At 37.8% G+C, this 16,841-nt stretch overlaps 1 protein-coding gene across 1 annotated transcript in view; it reads right to left on the minus strand.

Annotated features, from left to right (window-relative positions):
* agbl1.L (AGBL carboxypeptidase 1 L homeolog) overlaps positions 1 to 16,841 on the minus strand; it is a 264,376-nt gene that overhangs the window by 144,140 nt on the left and 103,395 nt on the right. The window contains exon 18 of the mRNA XM_018253224.2: positions 10,772 to 10,952. Coding sequence (XP_018108713.1) covers positions 10,772 to 10,952 — 181 coding nt within the window. The remainder of the gene's footprint in view (positions 1 to 10,771; positions 10,953 to 16,841) is intronic.

Raw genomic sequence — 16,841 nt, forward strand, 5'->3', positions numbered from 1 at the left:
TTTTTTTTCACTATGACAAGAATCATTGATAAATGAGTTAAATTCATGGATGAGAGCTAGGTCGACTTTGTTTTAATAAAAAAAATGGATAAACTCAAGTTTTAGTAAATAAAACGTTTTTACTATTCATGTCGGTCTGTATATGCAGGTAGAAACAGTAGCTAGGATGGGGTCCCTATCCATGCTGAATCATACCAGCCCCTGTATAATCTCCTACAGAAACAGTAGTTTGCAGAATGGTGATGTTAAACCTGTTCCTAAACTACAGCTCCCATCATGCCAATAATAGTCATCTGGAAAAGCCATAAAATGAAAATTACAGCTGTTGTTTGGCCCTAAGGGTCTGTATTAAAACCACATGCTCATAGTCAGAAGGACACGGTTCTAGTTAGAGAGGCCTTTGTACCATCACTCAAGCTGATTTGCACAATATGTGGAATTAGCTTCACACTTTCACTTTATTTGATTTCTAATAAAAATCACAAATAATTCCCTCAACTCTTCTAAAATGCCACTTCAGGCAGTTTATTTGCTTTATTACTGCCATGCTATTCTAAATGAAAAATAAACAGTGGCTATCTTTGGGGGTTTTTGTTCAAGGCTCTAGTCCCTTTTTTAATTTCACATTTGCTCATGCCTCGTTTTAGCTCACAGCGATCAGTGAAGTAACTAGATGTTACTGGGCCCCATAGTAAATTCAATTTAGGGCCCCAAAATATTGCTAAATTGCCTATTCTACCAATATATATTGAAATTGTTATTTAATGAGGGCCTTTCTTGGCCCCCCTATACTCCTGGGCTCCCTGAGACAGGGAGACAGGGTCTGCTTCCTCTGTCATTATGCCCCTGACAGCAATGTTATACTTACGGTTCAACATTTTTAAGCTACTATTTAATGTGTACCTCGTCCAGTGTAAACGTAACCCCATTTTTCAGTAATTGTAATTCAGTCTAAGCCCCCAATCCCCTGCTTTAGGCCCTACTATGGGGACCAGACTGCAACTTTTACAGAGCAAGACTCGTTATGAAAGGCAACTTGTAGTGCTGCATATAATTAGCAACTATATGTAAGAATAAAGATAACACAATGTAAACATAAAAAGGCTGTTAATCAGTATGCTCTAATAACCGTAAACCTTTGTCTCAATTAGCACTATAATGTAAAGTGTGTGTACATAGTTAAAATTAGTAGGGGCATTCTGCAGCGGATCATATAAAGCAACAGAACCTTCTCTGTTGTTAAAGTTTGGCTAATAAACCAGTCCCTGTATCACTTTTGTCTGATAAATGCGGGCTAATGCGTTTCCAATTTAATTTTTTCTTTGTACAAATGGATGAACTATACAATTGACTTCGCCCTTTTTTCATATGGAGCTATTCATGTTGGTTCTCATAGAGAAAGGGATAGCAAGGGTTGTTAATTTTTTGCCTGCAGGTATGGGATCCCTTATCCGGAAACCCGTTATCCAGAAAGTTCCGAATTACGGAAAGGCTGTCTCCCACAGACTCTATTATAATCAAATAATGCAAAATTTTAAAAATGATTTTCTTTTTCTCTGTAGTAAGAAAACAGTTGGTTGTACTTGATCCCAACTAAGATATAATTAATCCTTATTGGAAGTAAAACCAGCCCATTGGGTTTATTTAAAGTTTACATGATTTTCTAGTAGTCTTAAGGTGTGAAGATCCAAATTATGGAAAGACTCGTTATCTGGAAAGCCCTAGGTCCCGATGATTCCGGATAATAGGTCCAATACCTGTAGTAGGTGGCACTTTGAGGGGGAACTAAAGGGTTCCAATAGGGTTATGTGAAGTTCCTGTAAAGCTTTTCAAGGGAGAATATTTATACAATATTTATACAATAATGTAATTTTTCTTTATTCCTTGTCTCCTTTGACTACAGAAGACCCTGCAATAAAGGGGCATTAGAACACTCTTGCTATACAAATAAAGAAACATGTCTGCATGTAAAATATTTTTATAACTCATGGACAGAAAAATAAACATTATTGATGAGGATGTGGCTAAAAAGACCATGTTTTATATACTGAACTTATTGCACCAGCCTAAAGTTTCAGCTTGTCAATAGCAGCAATGATCCAGGACTTTGAACTTGTCACAGGGGGTCACCATCTTGGAAAGTGTCTGTGACACTCACATCCTCAGTGGGCTCTGAGCAGCTTTTGAGAAGCTAAACTTAGGGGTCGTCACTAATTATCAAGCAGAAAATGAGGTTGGCTTGTAATATAAGATGATGCTACAGGGCTAATTATTATATTCTGATGCTGGTTACACTGTTCTTATGTACTGCTGTGTAGTAATTATCTGTATTAATTACTAATCAGCCTTATATTGTGAAATGTATATTCTATGTGTACTGTATATTGTGAGTTGGTCTCTAAGATCAGTAACTGACAGCATCACAGAGCATGTGCAGTGAACCAGCAGAAAAGAAGATGGGGAGCTACTGGGGCATCTTTGGAAACACAGATCTTTACTGCTAAAGAGTTGTGGTTGATTTGAGCTAGTACAGAAGCCCAAAATATAATGTACAACATTTCTAGTTACTTCTTTAGTTAAGCTTTAGTTCTCCTTTAAGTCATGGCTTTACATCAGATTTTCTGGTTCAATGTATTTATTCTTAGACTGCGTTAATAAATCTTGTTAGATATATAGCCATGAAGAGGAGCATTTTAATCCTTATGAGATGCTGAATGGCAGCATAAAATGTTAAAATGTCATTTAGAACTCCAGGGATCCCCAGCTTTAAAACTAATAGAAAAGTTGCCTGGTTTATGATATGCTGTAACGTACCGATATATATCCCAAGACAATAGACTGTATTCTAATACTTGTTCGTTTTATGAATAGTGAATGCAGTTATAAAGTGCTTCTAAAACTGCTTTGTGAGCAGATGGGTTACCTGGCCTTTCTATTTTCTATAAAATCTAAATGCTGTTTTTATCCTCCAAAGGGGATCTAGGTTCACTGATTGAGCTCTATTCACAACAAAGCAGTTTATGGAAGGTTTATTGTAGTGTCTCTTTCTATTTATATTCTTAAGTTATTAACAACCTTTACACATTGTGTAATGTTTACATTTAGGAGTCCTACTAAGGCTAATGCTGAATAAGCAGGATGAGAATCGGCCCCTTTGCTGGCATTAGCACCCTGTCCTGCCTGCACCCGGGTGTAGACACACATGGATGATTTTGGCAAAGAATCATGAGAGTTTGCATTCTCATGCCAAATTCAGCCATGTACAGTATGCAAACAGGTATAGTATTTTGTGTTTTAAAAAGTGTTTTACTTTGAAACACATTATTTAGCAACTATAATAATCATTTATTCTTTTACTAAATGTTAATTTAGAAGAACAAAAAGAATGGGATGATTTGTATGATCAGGATGATTTGTAAATAATTTAAACAAAATATTTTATGGCAAAGAGTACAAAGACATATCAAATGCTGCAACTGAGAAATTTTCTGAAAACTATCTGCTTGTTTGAATTTGATGCCAGAAACACCTAGGGGGTTATTTATCAAAGTCTGAAATTATCTCAATATTTTCTGAAAAAAACTCTGACCAAATCCGCATAGATTTTTTTGCATTATTTATCAATAAACTTTTGCAGGAAAAAAAAAAATTTTTTTGGAGATTTTTGCATGAATACCCGAGGTTATTGCACGAAACCCAGCGCAGATCAAAAAGTCTTTGGGACTTCTCCCATTGACTTATATACAACCTCACCAGGTCTGAGATGCCAGATTTTCAGATGCTGACTTTTTCCATTCTCAGGTATAATAAATCCGAAAAAATCTGTCGGTTTTTTCCCCACTAAAAATTCGGATTTTGTACTAAAAAAACACAATTTTTGGGGTTTTTTGGCATTCGGAGTTTAGCAAATATCCCCCTAGTATTTACTAAAACTAAGTTATCGAATTTGTATATTAAAACAAAGTCTATCAAGAAATCAGCTTGAAAAAGTCGGAGCGGGAAAAGTCTTGACATAATTGTGCAACAATTTGTATCGTACAAATTTTTCAAGTTTGATGCCATAATTGCTCTATTTTTTCGAGTTGTCCCCTGAAAACCAAGACTTTTTAGCATTATCGTACTGAAACCAGCACAAATCACAATTTGGCTTGTACATGACCTCAACAGATTTTAGCTAGAGTATTTTCAGATTTGGATTTTTAGCAGCTTTGGGGTATAATAAATCTCTAAAAATTTGAGTTTGTTTTCCCCCTCTAAAAATTTGAGTTTTCCCCTTTAAAACTAGACCAGATGTTAATGTTAAATGGCTTTAATTGTGGTATTCTCATGTCTCATTGTACAGTCTGTGACACAGTTGGCTAATTGACCATTAAATTAATCTATTCAGTCTTTCAGCTCTTCAAAAATAATATAAATGGCCAATACCACTAACAGCTTAACTGGTTTCTTCAATTGTGGAACGGGAATATCAGGTTGCAAAAAGGTGCAGTTTTACTTCAGGTTAAGACAGTTAATTAATATTCTGTGACTAAAATTGACTATGTCTAATTAAAAGCCAAGTTGACAAGGTTTACACAAACTGTAATAGCAGCTGCCATTTGGCAAGAGAGATGGATTTCAGTAGAAGTAAATTGTTTAAACCAAAAGATTTAGCACAATTTGTTCTTTTATATGATTGTCAGAGCCCTCAAATTTGTTATCCTTGGTATTAGAGTAAAATAAGATACTTTTACAGAAACCTACAGAAAAAATGTAAATATTTGTATTAATACAGACATCATATGCATTCATATGGCAGGAATTCCTATACCACAAAAACTGTTATTTATAATGTATATAATGTGTCACCTTCACTTGTATGGCACTCTAAAGCCAAGTGATATTATGACAATGGCTGTTGAACTTTTTCAGATCAAACCAACCCCCCAACCCATGTTTAGGGCCCCACTTGTATCAAAACATAGGTTACATTATAGGATATACGATATTTAACTTTAGTTCCATATATATATGTAACACCTATTTGGGCCACTTGGGGTTAATTCACCAGCTAGAACACTAGAGCATGGGTTACACGCGACTTACACCCAGGGCAGGGCCTTCGCTAAGTGGAAGTGTTCCCTCTATGGTGTAGTGCAACTACATCCCCCCCAGGCTACTGTGCACACAAAAACAACTTGGGCGCCAGGAGGTTCTTAACAATCAGGAACGGTTTATTATGCCAAAAAGGGCAAATGACCACAGGTTTCAGTACTCACGCAGGAGCTTGAGGAAAACAGCATATTGAGAGTTCACACAGATCAAAGGCAGGCTCACACAGAGAGTACACAGGCAAATGCAGTATAACCTTTCCCTCCTGGAAGTTGTCAGGAAAGCAGCTTCTACCCTACAGTCCCTCTTCCCTGAGGTCCCTGACTGGAGGCAACACACAGAGCCTCTGGGAAGCTACTCCCTTACTGCAAATCCTTGTTGGAGCTTCAGCTGCTCTTTCTCTCTATCCTATCTGCCTTTCTCTCCTAGAGAGACTATGACAAGTCTGCCCTAGTATATCTGTTCCTCATTCACGGGGTTACCTGGTCCCCGACTTGGACACATGACTTCTTCTGGGCCTATTGCACTCAGTCCCCCTGAGCACATCCAGCTGGAATCACATCCAGAGGCAAAAGAGGAAGAGGCCACTCCCTGCACACACTATATAGGAGTGAGTCAGAGCAGTGTCATCAAATCTCTCAGCCTATCACTGTAAAGGTTATTTTGTAACAGGGATTCTACCCAATAACCCAAGGAAATGGTGAAAAGATTAACTCTATAGGGCCTGTATCCCTATAGGGCCCTACATATATCTAGATCATATGATTTTACCCCAAATCTCATGCTTATTTAACTTCAAGCTCACCATTCAGGTGTATCTAGTGCAGTTAACAGATCTTTCCAAACTGCATCCAAGCTTGTTGGGAACCTCTGCATTAAGGAATCCTGTGTGCCACTTTGGGGCTCAGTTATAATTTTAAACTGAGTGAATCGGGTATATCAATGTTAATCTTAATCTTTAATGTGAGTGCAGTAATTACATGAATTGCATTTTTATATGCTCCTTTTTTTCATAGCAAGTTTTTAAACAAATAAAAAGTTTGCCAAGCTTTTACTTACTGAAAAAAAATATAATGAAAAAAAATGCAATTTATGTTTCTTTTTGTTGTTTTTTTTTTTAATGTTGATATATCCTATCCCTGAAAATTATATCATTGATAAATCACAACAACAAAATTGTGATCAGACTAAATTGACTTTCTTCTTGAGCACCGGCATATTTACAGAAAAAATATGTGTGTTAATTTGTGGGAGAAAAGACAATTGTTGTTTAAGGCTATAGTAAAATTAGCAGCATCATTACTCTCACTATGAACTTTACCCCAATATTTGCTCCGAATAACCTCTATTATTCTCGGGATGAGCCCTTGCAATGTTGTGGAGGCAGTATGTAATACACCGTAATCAGTAGTATTATCAAAGAATGGGCGCCAGTGGTTCTTTGAACAATATCCAAACTGATTTATTAGAACAGATCCACACAGGAGAATATAACAGTGATACAGAGCAGAAGCTTCGAGTAGTGAGGTACATACTCACAATGAAGACCAATGGCAGAGAAATTCCTCCAATATAGCTTGATAGAGGCGTGTATACAGTCCAGAGTTTCTTGTGTTTCCTCTGGGGACACCTCTTAGTGGAACCCAGGTGGCAATCTATCTAGTCCCAATAACCTGTCTCTGGTTCCCTAACTAGGCAACAATGCCCTTGGAAATCTAATCCCTTCTATACTCCTCAGTGGAGCCAAGAGATGCTCATATAGATAGCCCTAATGCGGCTTTACCTCCTAGAGAGACCTATCACAGAATCTAGCTACCTCTTACTAGTCCTGCACTAAAGAAATGCTCCACAAGTGACTCCCTTCCACAAAAGCCTCTGGCTAAAATCCCAGAGACTGCATGGATCATTCAATATAAATTACAAAATGCCATAAGGGCCCCTTTTGGTGGCCAACCCTTAGGGGAATGCACAATAAATGAAGACACCATTTATCAGTCCCTTACAGTGGTTTCTAGGCACAAATCACATAATCTTGAATATTTAAGTAGGGGCAGATTTATGAGGATTTGTCCATTCTGGTTTGGGGTTGGAGAAACAGGCAAACATTTTAGTTTTCCTGCTTGTAGAAAAAAAATGCTTGTTTTACCATTCAGTAGCAAGCCAGGGTAATTGATTGCAGAAAAACGGAGTGAGTTCAGTGTCAGGAGCACCCGATGGTGCTCCCGTCTCCTTCAGCGCTGCTCCCAAGATGTCGGCACCCATGGCCGCCACGTGGGTAGCAGCGCCGGGAGTTTCGTCGCCGGAGAGATGACGTCGCCCGTCTGGCATAAGGATTCAAAATAAAAAGACGCCGAGGTGACGGGTTCAATGCCCGATAACAGGATTTTTTTGTGGTTCCTGAGTGCATTCATATTTTCTGCTGATTGATTCCTGGAACCTTTTGACCCTGCCTGAACTTGAATTTTACTACACTTCTGCCTGCCTATTAAACCTTTGCCGGAATTTCGCTTGACCCCTTTTGGATACCGTTGAACTTTTACCATAAGCTTCCTCCTTGGTCTGGACTTCTCCCGCTGGGAGCAGATAGGCCCCCTGAAAATCAGGAACTTGTGCTGTTTCTGCAATCATTTGCCCAACACAGACAGGCAAATCTTCATAAATTTGTTCCTGTTTGTTGCTTAGTCACAATTAGATCTTTTCTAATCTATATAATTCATGCCTCTATCACATTTCACATAAAACACATTACTCTATAGCCACCTCTGTGTCTGTTTGCATTTGTCAGATGTGTGCAAGTATACATAAAGCAGAACAAGTTAATGGGAGAACACAAAGCTTTGATGCTACCATCATCACAGTTTAGATGACTTTTATTTTTAATGTGATGTATCTGGGAAGGGAATATTTGAAACTTTCTTCCTTTGGCAATAGACTCATATCATTATACAACATCTATTATTGATATTTATGGAGACAGAAATGCAGTTGTGTAGTTGTTTAATTAGTAGCCAGAATGCAAAACACAAATTGATGCAAGGCTGTTGGGTTTCTAGAAGGTAATACCGAAATATCAAACTGTCTCTTATACAGAGATCAATTAAAGAGACGGACTGAATCGTTAATAGTTTCTCTACAGGATAAACTATTATTGTTCAACTAGTGCCAGATAAAGAAAAAATCCATGTAGCCCAATTTTTGTTAGAGAGTCAGTGTCCCTTTGCTGAATGTATTTGCTTTTTTAAAAATTAATGTGTACAGTATGATTAGAAGGTACACAGGCAAACAGCTGTTAGTGTATATACCAGCTCACAAACAAGAAAAAAAACATTTAACTTCAAAAACTTAAAATATCTCAAGCTGTTCCCAGAGACAAATTGGCCTATATTTAGTTGTGTTAGATTAGTTTGGACCATTAAAAGACTTCTGTACTCTGGTCTCATTTTATTTTTACCAGCTAATTAAATGAGAATTTTCCCATGGTCTAGAAATGCAGAAAAATAGAAATAGCTAGATTTATCACATATCATATTTCCATAAATTCTTTTTTTACCTTTACACAATTATTCAGTAGTGAGTGACAGGTGAGGGTGTAATACGGTATATATTTCAGTCAGCTGAGATAGTAGAACTCACTGTTGGAATTTAAACCATGAAGGCAGCCAAGAGGTTCCTGGTTAATTTGGAATTCCATGCTTTCAAAAATGTGTTTATCAAACAGCCTCACTGGATATTTAGAAAACCACTATCCAAAAACATCAGAGTCCTCCTCATATAAGCCCTTCACTTTCTACAGTTCCTAGCCTGAGTATTGAGAATAAGTCCATCCATATCACTCTCCATTGAGTAATGTGGCTTTCCCTCGCATCTTCTGCCTTGAATAAAAATCTTTGCCTTGTCCTAGCCTTTCCTATCTTGCCTTAGCATACTTCCAGTCCTGCTTCTATGTATATATGTCCATTCCATCCTGTCCTGTTTCTACACACACACACTGCCTACCTATTCCTGCTTCTACACCTCTCTTTCATGTTCTATCATCCTTACTCACTCTGTCCTTTTCCTTGCCCTCTAGACTTTTGTTGGGCCAGCCTTGTTTAGCTACTTCAAAAGCCCCGATTGGGCCCTAACCAAGGCTTCATTTACCATATAGATTACTGAGGGTCTGTGCCTACAAACAGCTTTAGGGGTTTGGCACTTCTTATATAATAAATAGGAGTGCAAAGAAAAAATAAATGCTCCCCTAGCCTGGCACTGGATACTTGCAGCTACTTTCTACAACAGAGCTGAGGGGGTGCCCAGTACAGCAAGACTGACTACCCATGTGTCAATCACCAAGGGAAGCGGGCGAGCTGAGGTCTGATGCCAAGGGCAGCATCTGACCTCAATAGATCCCTGGCCTGACCCATTATTTGCCTGAAAGACCAGGGCCGGAACTAGGGGTAGGCAGAGTAGGCTGTGCCTAGGGCGCAATGCTGGAGGGGCGCCAGGCACGCACCTTCTCTGCCTCTGCTATCCCCTAGTCAGGTCCCTGCTGTGGCAGACGTGCGTGTTTGCGCTAGTGCGCATGCGCGAAAAATACTAGTGCGCATGCGCACTCGTTTTGGGCGCTTTGCCGGGCCAGGCTGCCTAGGGCACCTGCCCGCGTTGGCCCGGCACTGTGAAAGACTCATCACTTTTATCAGTCTAAGTATTATTATTCTAACTCGAGTCAGTTGATTACCGTCATTCAAAATAGGGAGCAATCATATGGGAGTTTTAATCATGGTAAATTCTCCACCACATTCATTTTTAATGAATCAGATGAAAGCAGGTGTAGAACTGGCCAGACCAGGGGTGACTGACGCAATTGCCCTGCTTGTTTATGTTTCAATGAATAGTTTGTTTAAAGTGGGAACATTTTTAGCAGCTGAATGCATAATTGAAAAAGGGAGTTATCAAAGGGTGAATTGTGTTTTTTACAAAAAATGTGAGTTTTTTTTGGGTAGTTTCAATTAAAATGTGCATTTTTCGAGATTTATTGTGCCCTGAAGCTGCAAAAAGCTTGTATCCGAAAAAAAAAGCCAGCTAAAACCTGGCAAGGTCATGTAGAAGTCAATATCAGAAGATGTTTTTTGCCTTCATGATGTTCAGGGTTTTTTTCAGTTGTTTTTTCCCTCGAAAACTCGAACAATTCGAGTGATTCAAGTTTTGTTTTCGCTGGATATTTCAGCTAACACCTGTCAATGTCATGTTTTTCCCCCCCAAATGCATTCGTTTTTTACATTTGAGTTTTTTCATAAATAAGCAAACATTCAAGTTGTGTGTTTATTTCAGATATAACGTAAATAACCGCACAAACCTGACCTTTGATAAATAACCCCTTAATGTTTTGATATGGCTGAGTGCAGAGGACATTTCTTCTTTGTCTGTAAAATTATTTAGTAGTATGAACAACTTTCTCTTTTTGCAATAGATAGATAGACAGACAGATGCACTGACTGCTGGCATCAGTGAATAGGTTGCAGCATCTAACATTTCTATGAGAATAGATATTTTGTTGTGCCAGTAACCATTTGCATTTGTTTCTCTGCAGTAGTTTGTATTTTTTTATAATTAATAGCCCTGCAGAACATGCCTAGTGATTTATGTATAAATGATTGCACATGACATCAGACAAACATCGGAACACAAATGCTTTCCTTACTTTCCATTGATTACTCCATCTGGGTTCAGCATTGGGACAATCTTGAAGATAAACATTTCTCGCAGGATCTCAGCTATGGGGTCGTTGCTTGTTAAAAATTCCAATGTTCCTTTCATCACCCAGCTGGCATTACTCTCACCAGGATGCACACGAGCTGTGAGCACCATATATTGACGGTTCCCTGAAGTAATCAGGTGACAAAAAGAAAGAAGAATATATATTTAATTTTGGAAAGTTAGCTGCAGCTCCACCAACAGATAAATGTTATCACTGAGGGACTAGGAGATTAAGTTCAACAACATGTAAGGCACCGGCTGCCTTGCCCCTAATGTAATGAGTTTTATAGATTCTCACTGTTGAATAACTCTTACATACATTTTTCCATTAGCGGTACATGTATTTCCACAAATGAAAAAGTCACTTCGTTCAACTGAGTCTATATCTTTAAAATGTATATTATTATTTATAGATTCTGACAACTGACTACAAGGACTTATACATTAGTTTATGTTAGAGACGCTCCAGCAGGTCCGTTATTATTTGTGCCATTTTTTTCCTTCTGAAATGCATTCTAATTTATTTAGTATATGTCATGTGTAGAAAGATACACAAGTACATACTTTATAGGTCATTTGTAGAAGAGAACAACGGGAAGTGGAGGGGGCACATTAAAGCAGGACATATATAAAAGAAAGCAAATTAAAAAAGTAATAAGCAAAAGGAGCAACGGGTAGTGATTAATAAAAGTAGACTAGAACACATTATGGATTTAGAAACCAGAATATTTTGTTTTGCCTGAGTAAAGCACAAATGTTCACAGTTCTAAACAATTAAAATAAAAAACGACTGCCTTTTGCAAGTTAAGTCTAGACGTATATTTGCTTTTTTTCATGATTATGTGATTACGAAGAGAGAGCTATTTTTTTGCATTAAAATGTTCCTTTGTTGTACAGCATTTGGTCATGCTCCCCTTCGCTCATAACAATATTACAGCTTTGTGATCATGTATTTCCCAGGATATCCAGCACATAATCACGGCATTAAAAACTGATGAGAAGCTTTCCTTATCAAACAAAAATGCCTACTCCAACTTATACCATACATTAAAATTATACATATAGAAAAGGGTAAAAAAGTTTGATAGAATTTTTTTTCTTGCAGCCTCTAATACCGTTTCATTTTAGAACAAATGGGTTCAAGCCTCCAAAGTAGTACATAATGCATTATATCAAATGCAACATGCAGCTTGCCTTCCCAGATGCCGGCATCACTTCCGGCATTCCAATGCACGTGGTATTAAAGGAGAACTAAATTCTAACTAAAGAAGTAGGTAGAAATGTTGTACATTATGTTTTTGGCTTCTGTACCAGCCCAAGGCAACCACAGCCCCTTAGCAGTAAAGATCTGGGTCTCCAAAGATGCCACAGTAGCTCCACATCTTCTTCTGATTCACTGCACATGCTCTGTGTTGCTGTCACTTACAGAGCTTAGAGACTGATGCACAATATACTGAATATATATCATATAAATGTCACAATATAAGACTGATTAGAAAATAATTCGAAAACTCCTGTGACAACTTTGAAGGTCTGGTTCATTACTTCTATAGAGATACTGAAGCTTTAGGCAAGTTAAGTATATAAAATATAGCACTTCCATATTCATGTTTAGGGTTTAGTTTTCCTTTAATGATAGCATTTGAGTGCAATATGCTTTGCTGTAGCGTTTGTGTATATTTGTATATACTGTGTATATATATTTTTTTCATGAAATCACGTTTAAGTAATGAATGACCCTAAACCGGACAAGATTAAACTGTTTCTAATGGTGTTTGGGATGAGTAATCTAATGCATATCCTTTGTTGGCTATTTTATCCCTTTGCTATAACTGTGATTTAATGTTATTTAGCAGCCACGCTAAAGTTAAATGTATGAGACAATACAGCTGCAGCACTGAATGGGGCTCCAGAGAACCCCTAATTGACAACAGCTGCACATGGAATAAAACAAGTACGCTGTAGATGTGTTTTATGTTTTGGAATCGATTTTCACATCTTTAACAGCTTTTATCTCTAGTCTACCTAGAATTAAAGTTAGGTATATTGATTATGAGGTCACATTACAGATATGCTCTGCTTGTTTTTTCTTCTGCCCAAGCAACACAAGAAACTAAGAAAGGCACACTTTTAACAAAAAAGGTGCAAATACAGCATCTATTTGTAGTGTCTCATAAGGAGTTTGGTTTCATTAATTAAAGTGTAGGGCTCTATTTCCATAAATTTCTGTATGCTGGACATGTTAGGGCAAGCCATATGCTACAGTAACACAACCAAGAGTGAGTGTGATTCCTGTTTTGTTTAGAAGATTTAAGGCTTAATGTGCAGAACAGTCGACTAACTGTTGTCAGCGTCAGACTGAGATGCCAGGGGCCCACCAGAAAACCTTAGACCGTGGGCCCACTTTCCAAACAATTTTTCCTCCTCTCCTCTTGTTTTCCTAGTCTTTTATATCTACTTAATATATTCTTCCATTATTAAGCATTTTTTCAAATAAAGAAATAGGAAATGACCATGAAATAGGCCAAACGGTTAGAAGCAAGAGGGCCCACTAACACCTGGTATCCCTATGGGCCAGTCCGACTGTTGTTGTGTGCCACTGGGGTTTTACACAACAATTGTGCAGGTGTATTGTACATAGGGTGATATTTGCCCACAATAAGAAATGATTGAAGGCATTGTAAGGTGCTTTTAACTCCTTGTTTTAGAAAGAAAAGTTACAGGATATCTATTAAAAGTGGTCAGTTCTCCTTGTGTGATATAAACATGTGTGACATAGGGCCACTGTAAATATAAACACAAGTTATGCTAGTTTAAGCTATAATAGGCGATGTCCAAGTAAAGCAGAAGAGCACTCGTTATACTGGACTAACAAACAAGAATAGGCCTGCGCTATGCGGAAGGTATGAATGGGAGGGGTAGTTGGACTAAAACTCACGTAGGCTACTGTGCTTAAAATTAAGAACAGCAGGAGGTTCTTGCAGAAAATAAACAGAACAGGCTTATTGTCCAAGACAATGATCAACAGGGTAAAGTACAGATCAACAGAGGCAATGTAGCACATAATGGTAAACACCAGTACAGTCAAGCAGATACAGCACATTGTGACTCCATCAGGCCCGAATTTGTGGCGAGGCCACAAAGGCCCCGGCCTAGGGTGGAAAGTTTTTAGGGGCAGCATGCCGTCCAGCCACAACCTAAGGAGCACTATGCCGGAATCCTTTTTCAAAACTGTGATCCCATCACTTTAGGCAAATCAGAGCCTAGAGGAGAGTTACTTCTTGCTATCAATCCTTGTTGGAGTACAGGCTTCTCTTTCTATCTAATCTCTATCTCACCTCCCTAGAAAGTGCTATTACAATTTATAAATTTGAACCTACTCCCCTTAAAGACCCACTTCCTATCTCTGTCATGACCCCATCACTACACCTTTCCTTCTGGTCCCTGGGGGCCCTTGAAGCAGACGAAGGAAATTTTTGAAAGTGCAACTGGTGGAAGTTGTAAAAGCTATCTAAAAATCTAACATCTGCCTACTTGGATCTTTAGGCTGAACATACACTGAGGTATTCTCTGCTAGCAGAAAATGCTCTGTAGCAAACCCATTTGTCTCTTTTTATTTTGACCTGAAAGCACCATTAACAAGATCATCCAAGTTAATCATATCTTTGACACATACAGAGATGTCTCTGTTTCTCCATAAATTGCTGTGAACATTAGTTGCACATATCACTATACAGCCTAAAGAGGACTCCTTTAAAGTTGGCAATGATATTAATTTGAACATTCAGACTTTCATATATAATTCAGTATAACCCCCATTTTACATTTTTCAGGGGACCAGAAAAAAACTATGTAAAATCCAGGAAAATGTAAAATCAGGGAAATGTATTATGCATAATATATAGTTGGGACCACAAAACAACAATGTAAAATGAAGGAACACTTAAAATCAGTTGATGTAAAATGGGGGTTCTACTGTAATGTACTGATCTAGACTTGTTTGTGATAGATTATTATTGTTCAACATAAGATCCTACTTTCTACTGTGTGAGTAACATTCATCCAGTACACGTCACTCTATCTTTCAGTGTTGGCTATGATGGAAGGGGGTGATATTTTTTGCAATTTAATAACATTATAACGCTATTTAAAGGAAAATTAAACTCTAAAATGCCATATTCTATATATACTGAACTTTTTGCACCAGATTAAAAGCTTGTCAATAACAGCAATGATCCAGGACTTCAAACTTGTCACAGGGGGTCACCATCTTGGAAAGTGTCTGTGACACTCACATGCTCAGTGGGCTCTGGGAAGCTGTTGAGCTTAGGGGTCGTCACTAATTATCCAGCAGAAAATGAGGTTGGTCTGTAATATAAGCTGATGCTACAGGGCTGAATATTAACTTCTGGTTCTAGTTGAACTGGTTTCTGTGCTGCAATGTAGTAATTATCTGTATTAATTACTAATCTGCCTTATACTGTGACATTTATATTCTATGTGTACTGTTTTATTTTGAGTGGGTCCCTAAGCTCAGTAAGTGACAGCAGCACAGAGCATATGCAGTGAATCAGCAGAAAATGGGGAGCTACTGGGGCATCTTTGGAGACACAGATCATTACTGCTAAAGGGCAGGTACAGAAGCCCAAAACATAATGTACAACATGTATAGCCTACTTCTTTGGTTAAGCTTTAGTTCTTCTTTAAGGACTCCATGGATAGAGTTATCTTTAACCCACAATAAAATGCATACTGTTCAATTTGTAAGCTTGTTACAGTATGGGACCTGTTATTATCCACAATGCTTGGGACCTGGGGTTTTCCAGAAAATGGATCTTTCTGTTATTTGGATCTTCATACCTTAAGTCTAATATAAAATCATTTCAACTTTAAAAAAACCCCAATAGGCTCGATTTGCCCCCACAAGGATTAATTGTATTATAGTTTGGATCAAGTACAAGGTTCTGTTTTATTATTACAGAGAACAAGGAAATCATTTTTTAAAAATGTGGATTAGTTGTATAGAATGGAGTCTGTGGGAGATGACCTTCCTGTAATTCGGAGCTTTCTGAATAATGGGTTTCCAGATAATGGATCCCATACCTGTATAACATTTAATGATCTGGATAAATGCCAGATATCTGAACACTAACATGGTTTTACAGACTGTCTTTGAAACAATATACTTTTTTTATTTCAAGACAGACATGCCAAAACAGGGAAAAGAATCATTTTGAGTATTATACTTCATATTATACTTCAGATCCCCTTTCTCTATACTGTAGAGATGATAATTGAAATGTGTAGCAACCTGCATAAAATCCCGTGGCTTGTTTGCTCAACAATAATTTTGCTTCAGCTGAAGCAAACCAGACTTGCCTATTAACCGGTGACATCTTTGAAAATGCACATATTCTAGGAGTACTGAAATCATTGACCACAGAATCATACATCCAAGTTCTAGGAGAAGGACACATTTTCAGTGAGCTATAGTACTCATCCATAGATTGGTTAAAACATGGTGTAGTAGAAAATGACTAAGCACTTGAAATAATAGATACTGAGTGATGTCAATTCCTCTCTGAAAATGGAAGGTCTTTAAAATGCTGCTTAACAAATATACCTGTCAGTATATTCTCCTAGTAAGGAAGGAAAGTTGCAAAGCTAAACCTTTATGGTTTGAAAGAAGCGTTAACATTGAGTAGAACATTGGAATGGTGGTGGATGGGATCTACTGTACTTATACTTTGTAAAGCATTTGATACATTACCACACAGAAGGTTACTGATTAAACTAAGGAATATTGGCCTGCAACATAATAATTTGACTTGGATAGAGAACTGGCTGAAGAATAGATTGGACAAGTGTTGTTAGTTGAGCACCACAGTGGTTTGTCCTTTGCATTTTTATTTTGTTTGATGTTGGCATTGTAAGTATGGTCTCTGTTTTTGCCAATTGTGCAAAAAAAAAGTGCAGGCTGTTGCCACTTTGTGGAGAGATTTGGCTACATTGGC

This window comes from Xenopus laevis, chromosome 3L, assembly GCF_017654675.1.
Source record: "Xenopus laevis strain J_2021 chromosome 3L, Xenopus_laevis_v10.1, whole genome shotgun sequence".
In the NCBI taxonomy this organism is placed as follows: domain Eukaryota; kingdom Metazoa; phylum Chordata; class Amphibia; order Anura; family Pipidae; genus Xenopus; species Xenopus laevis.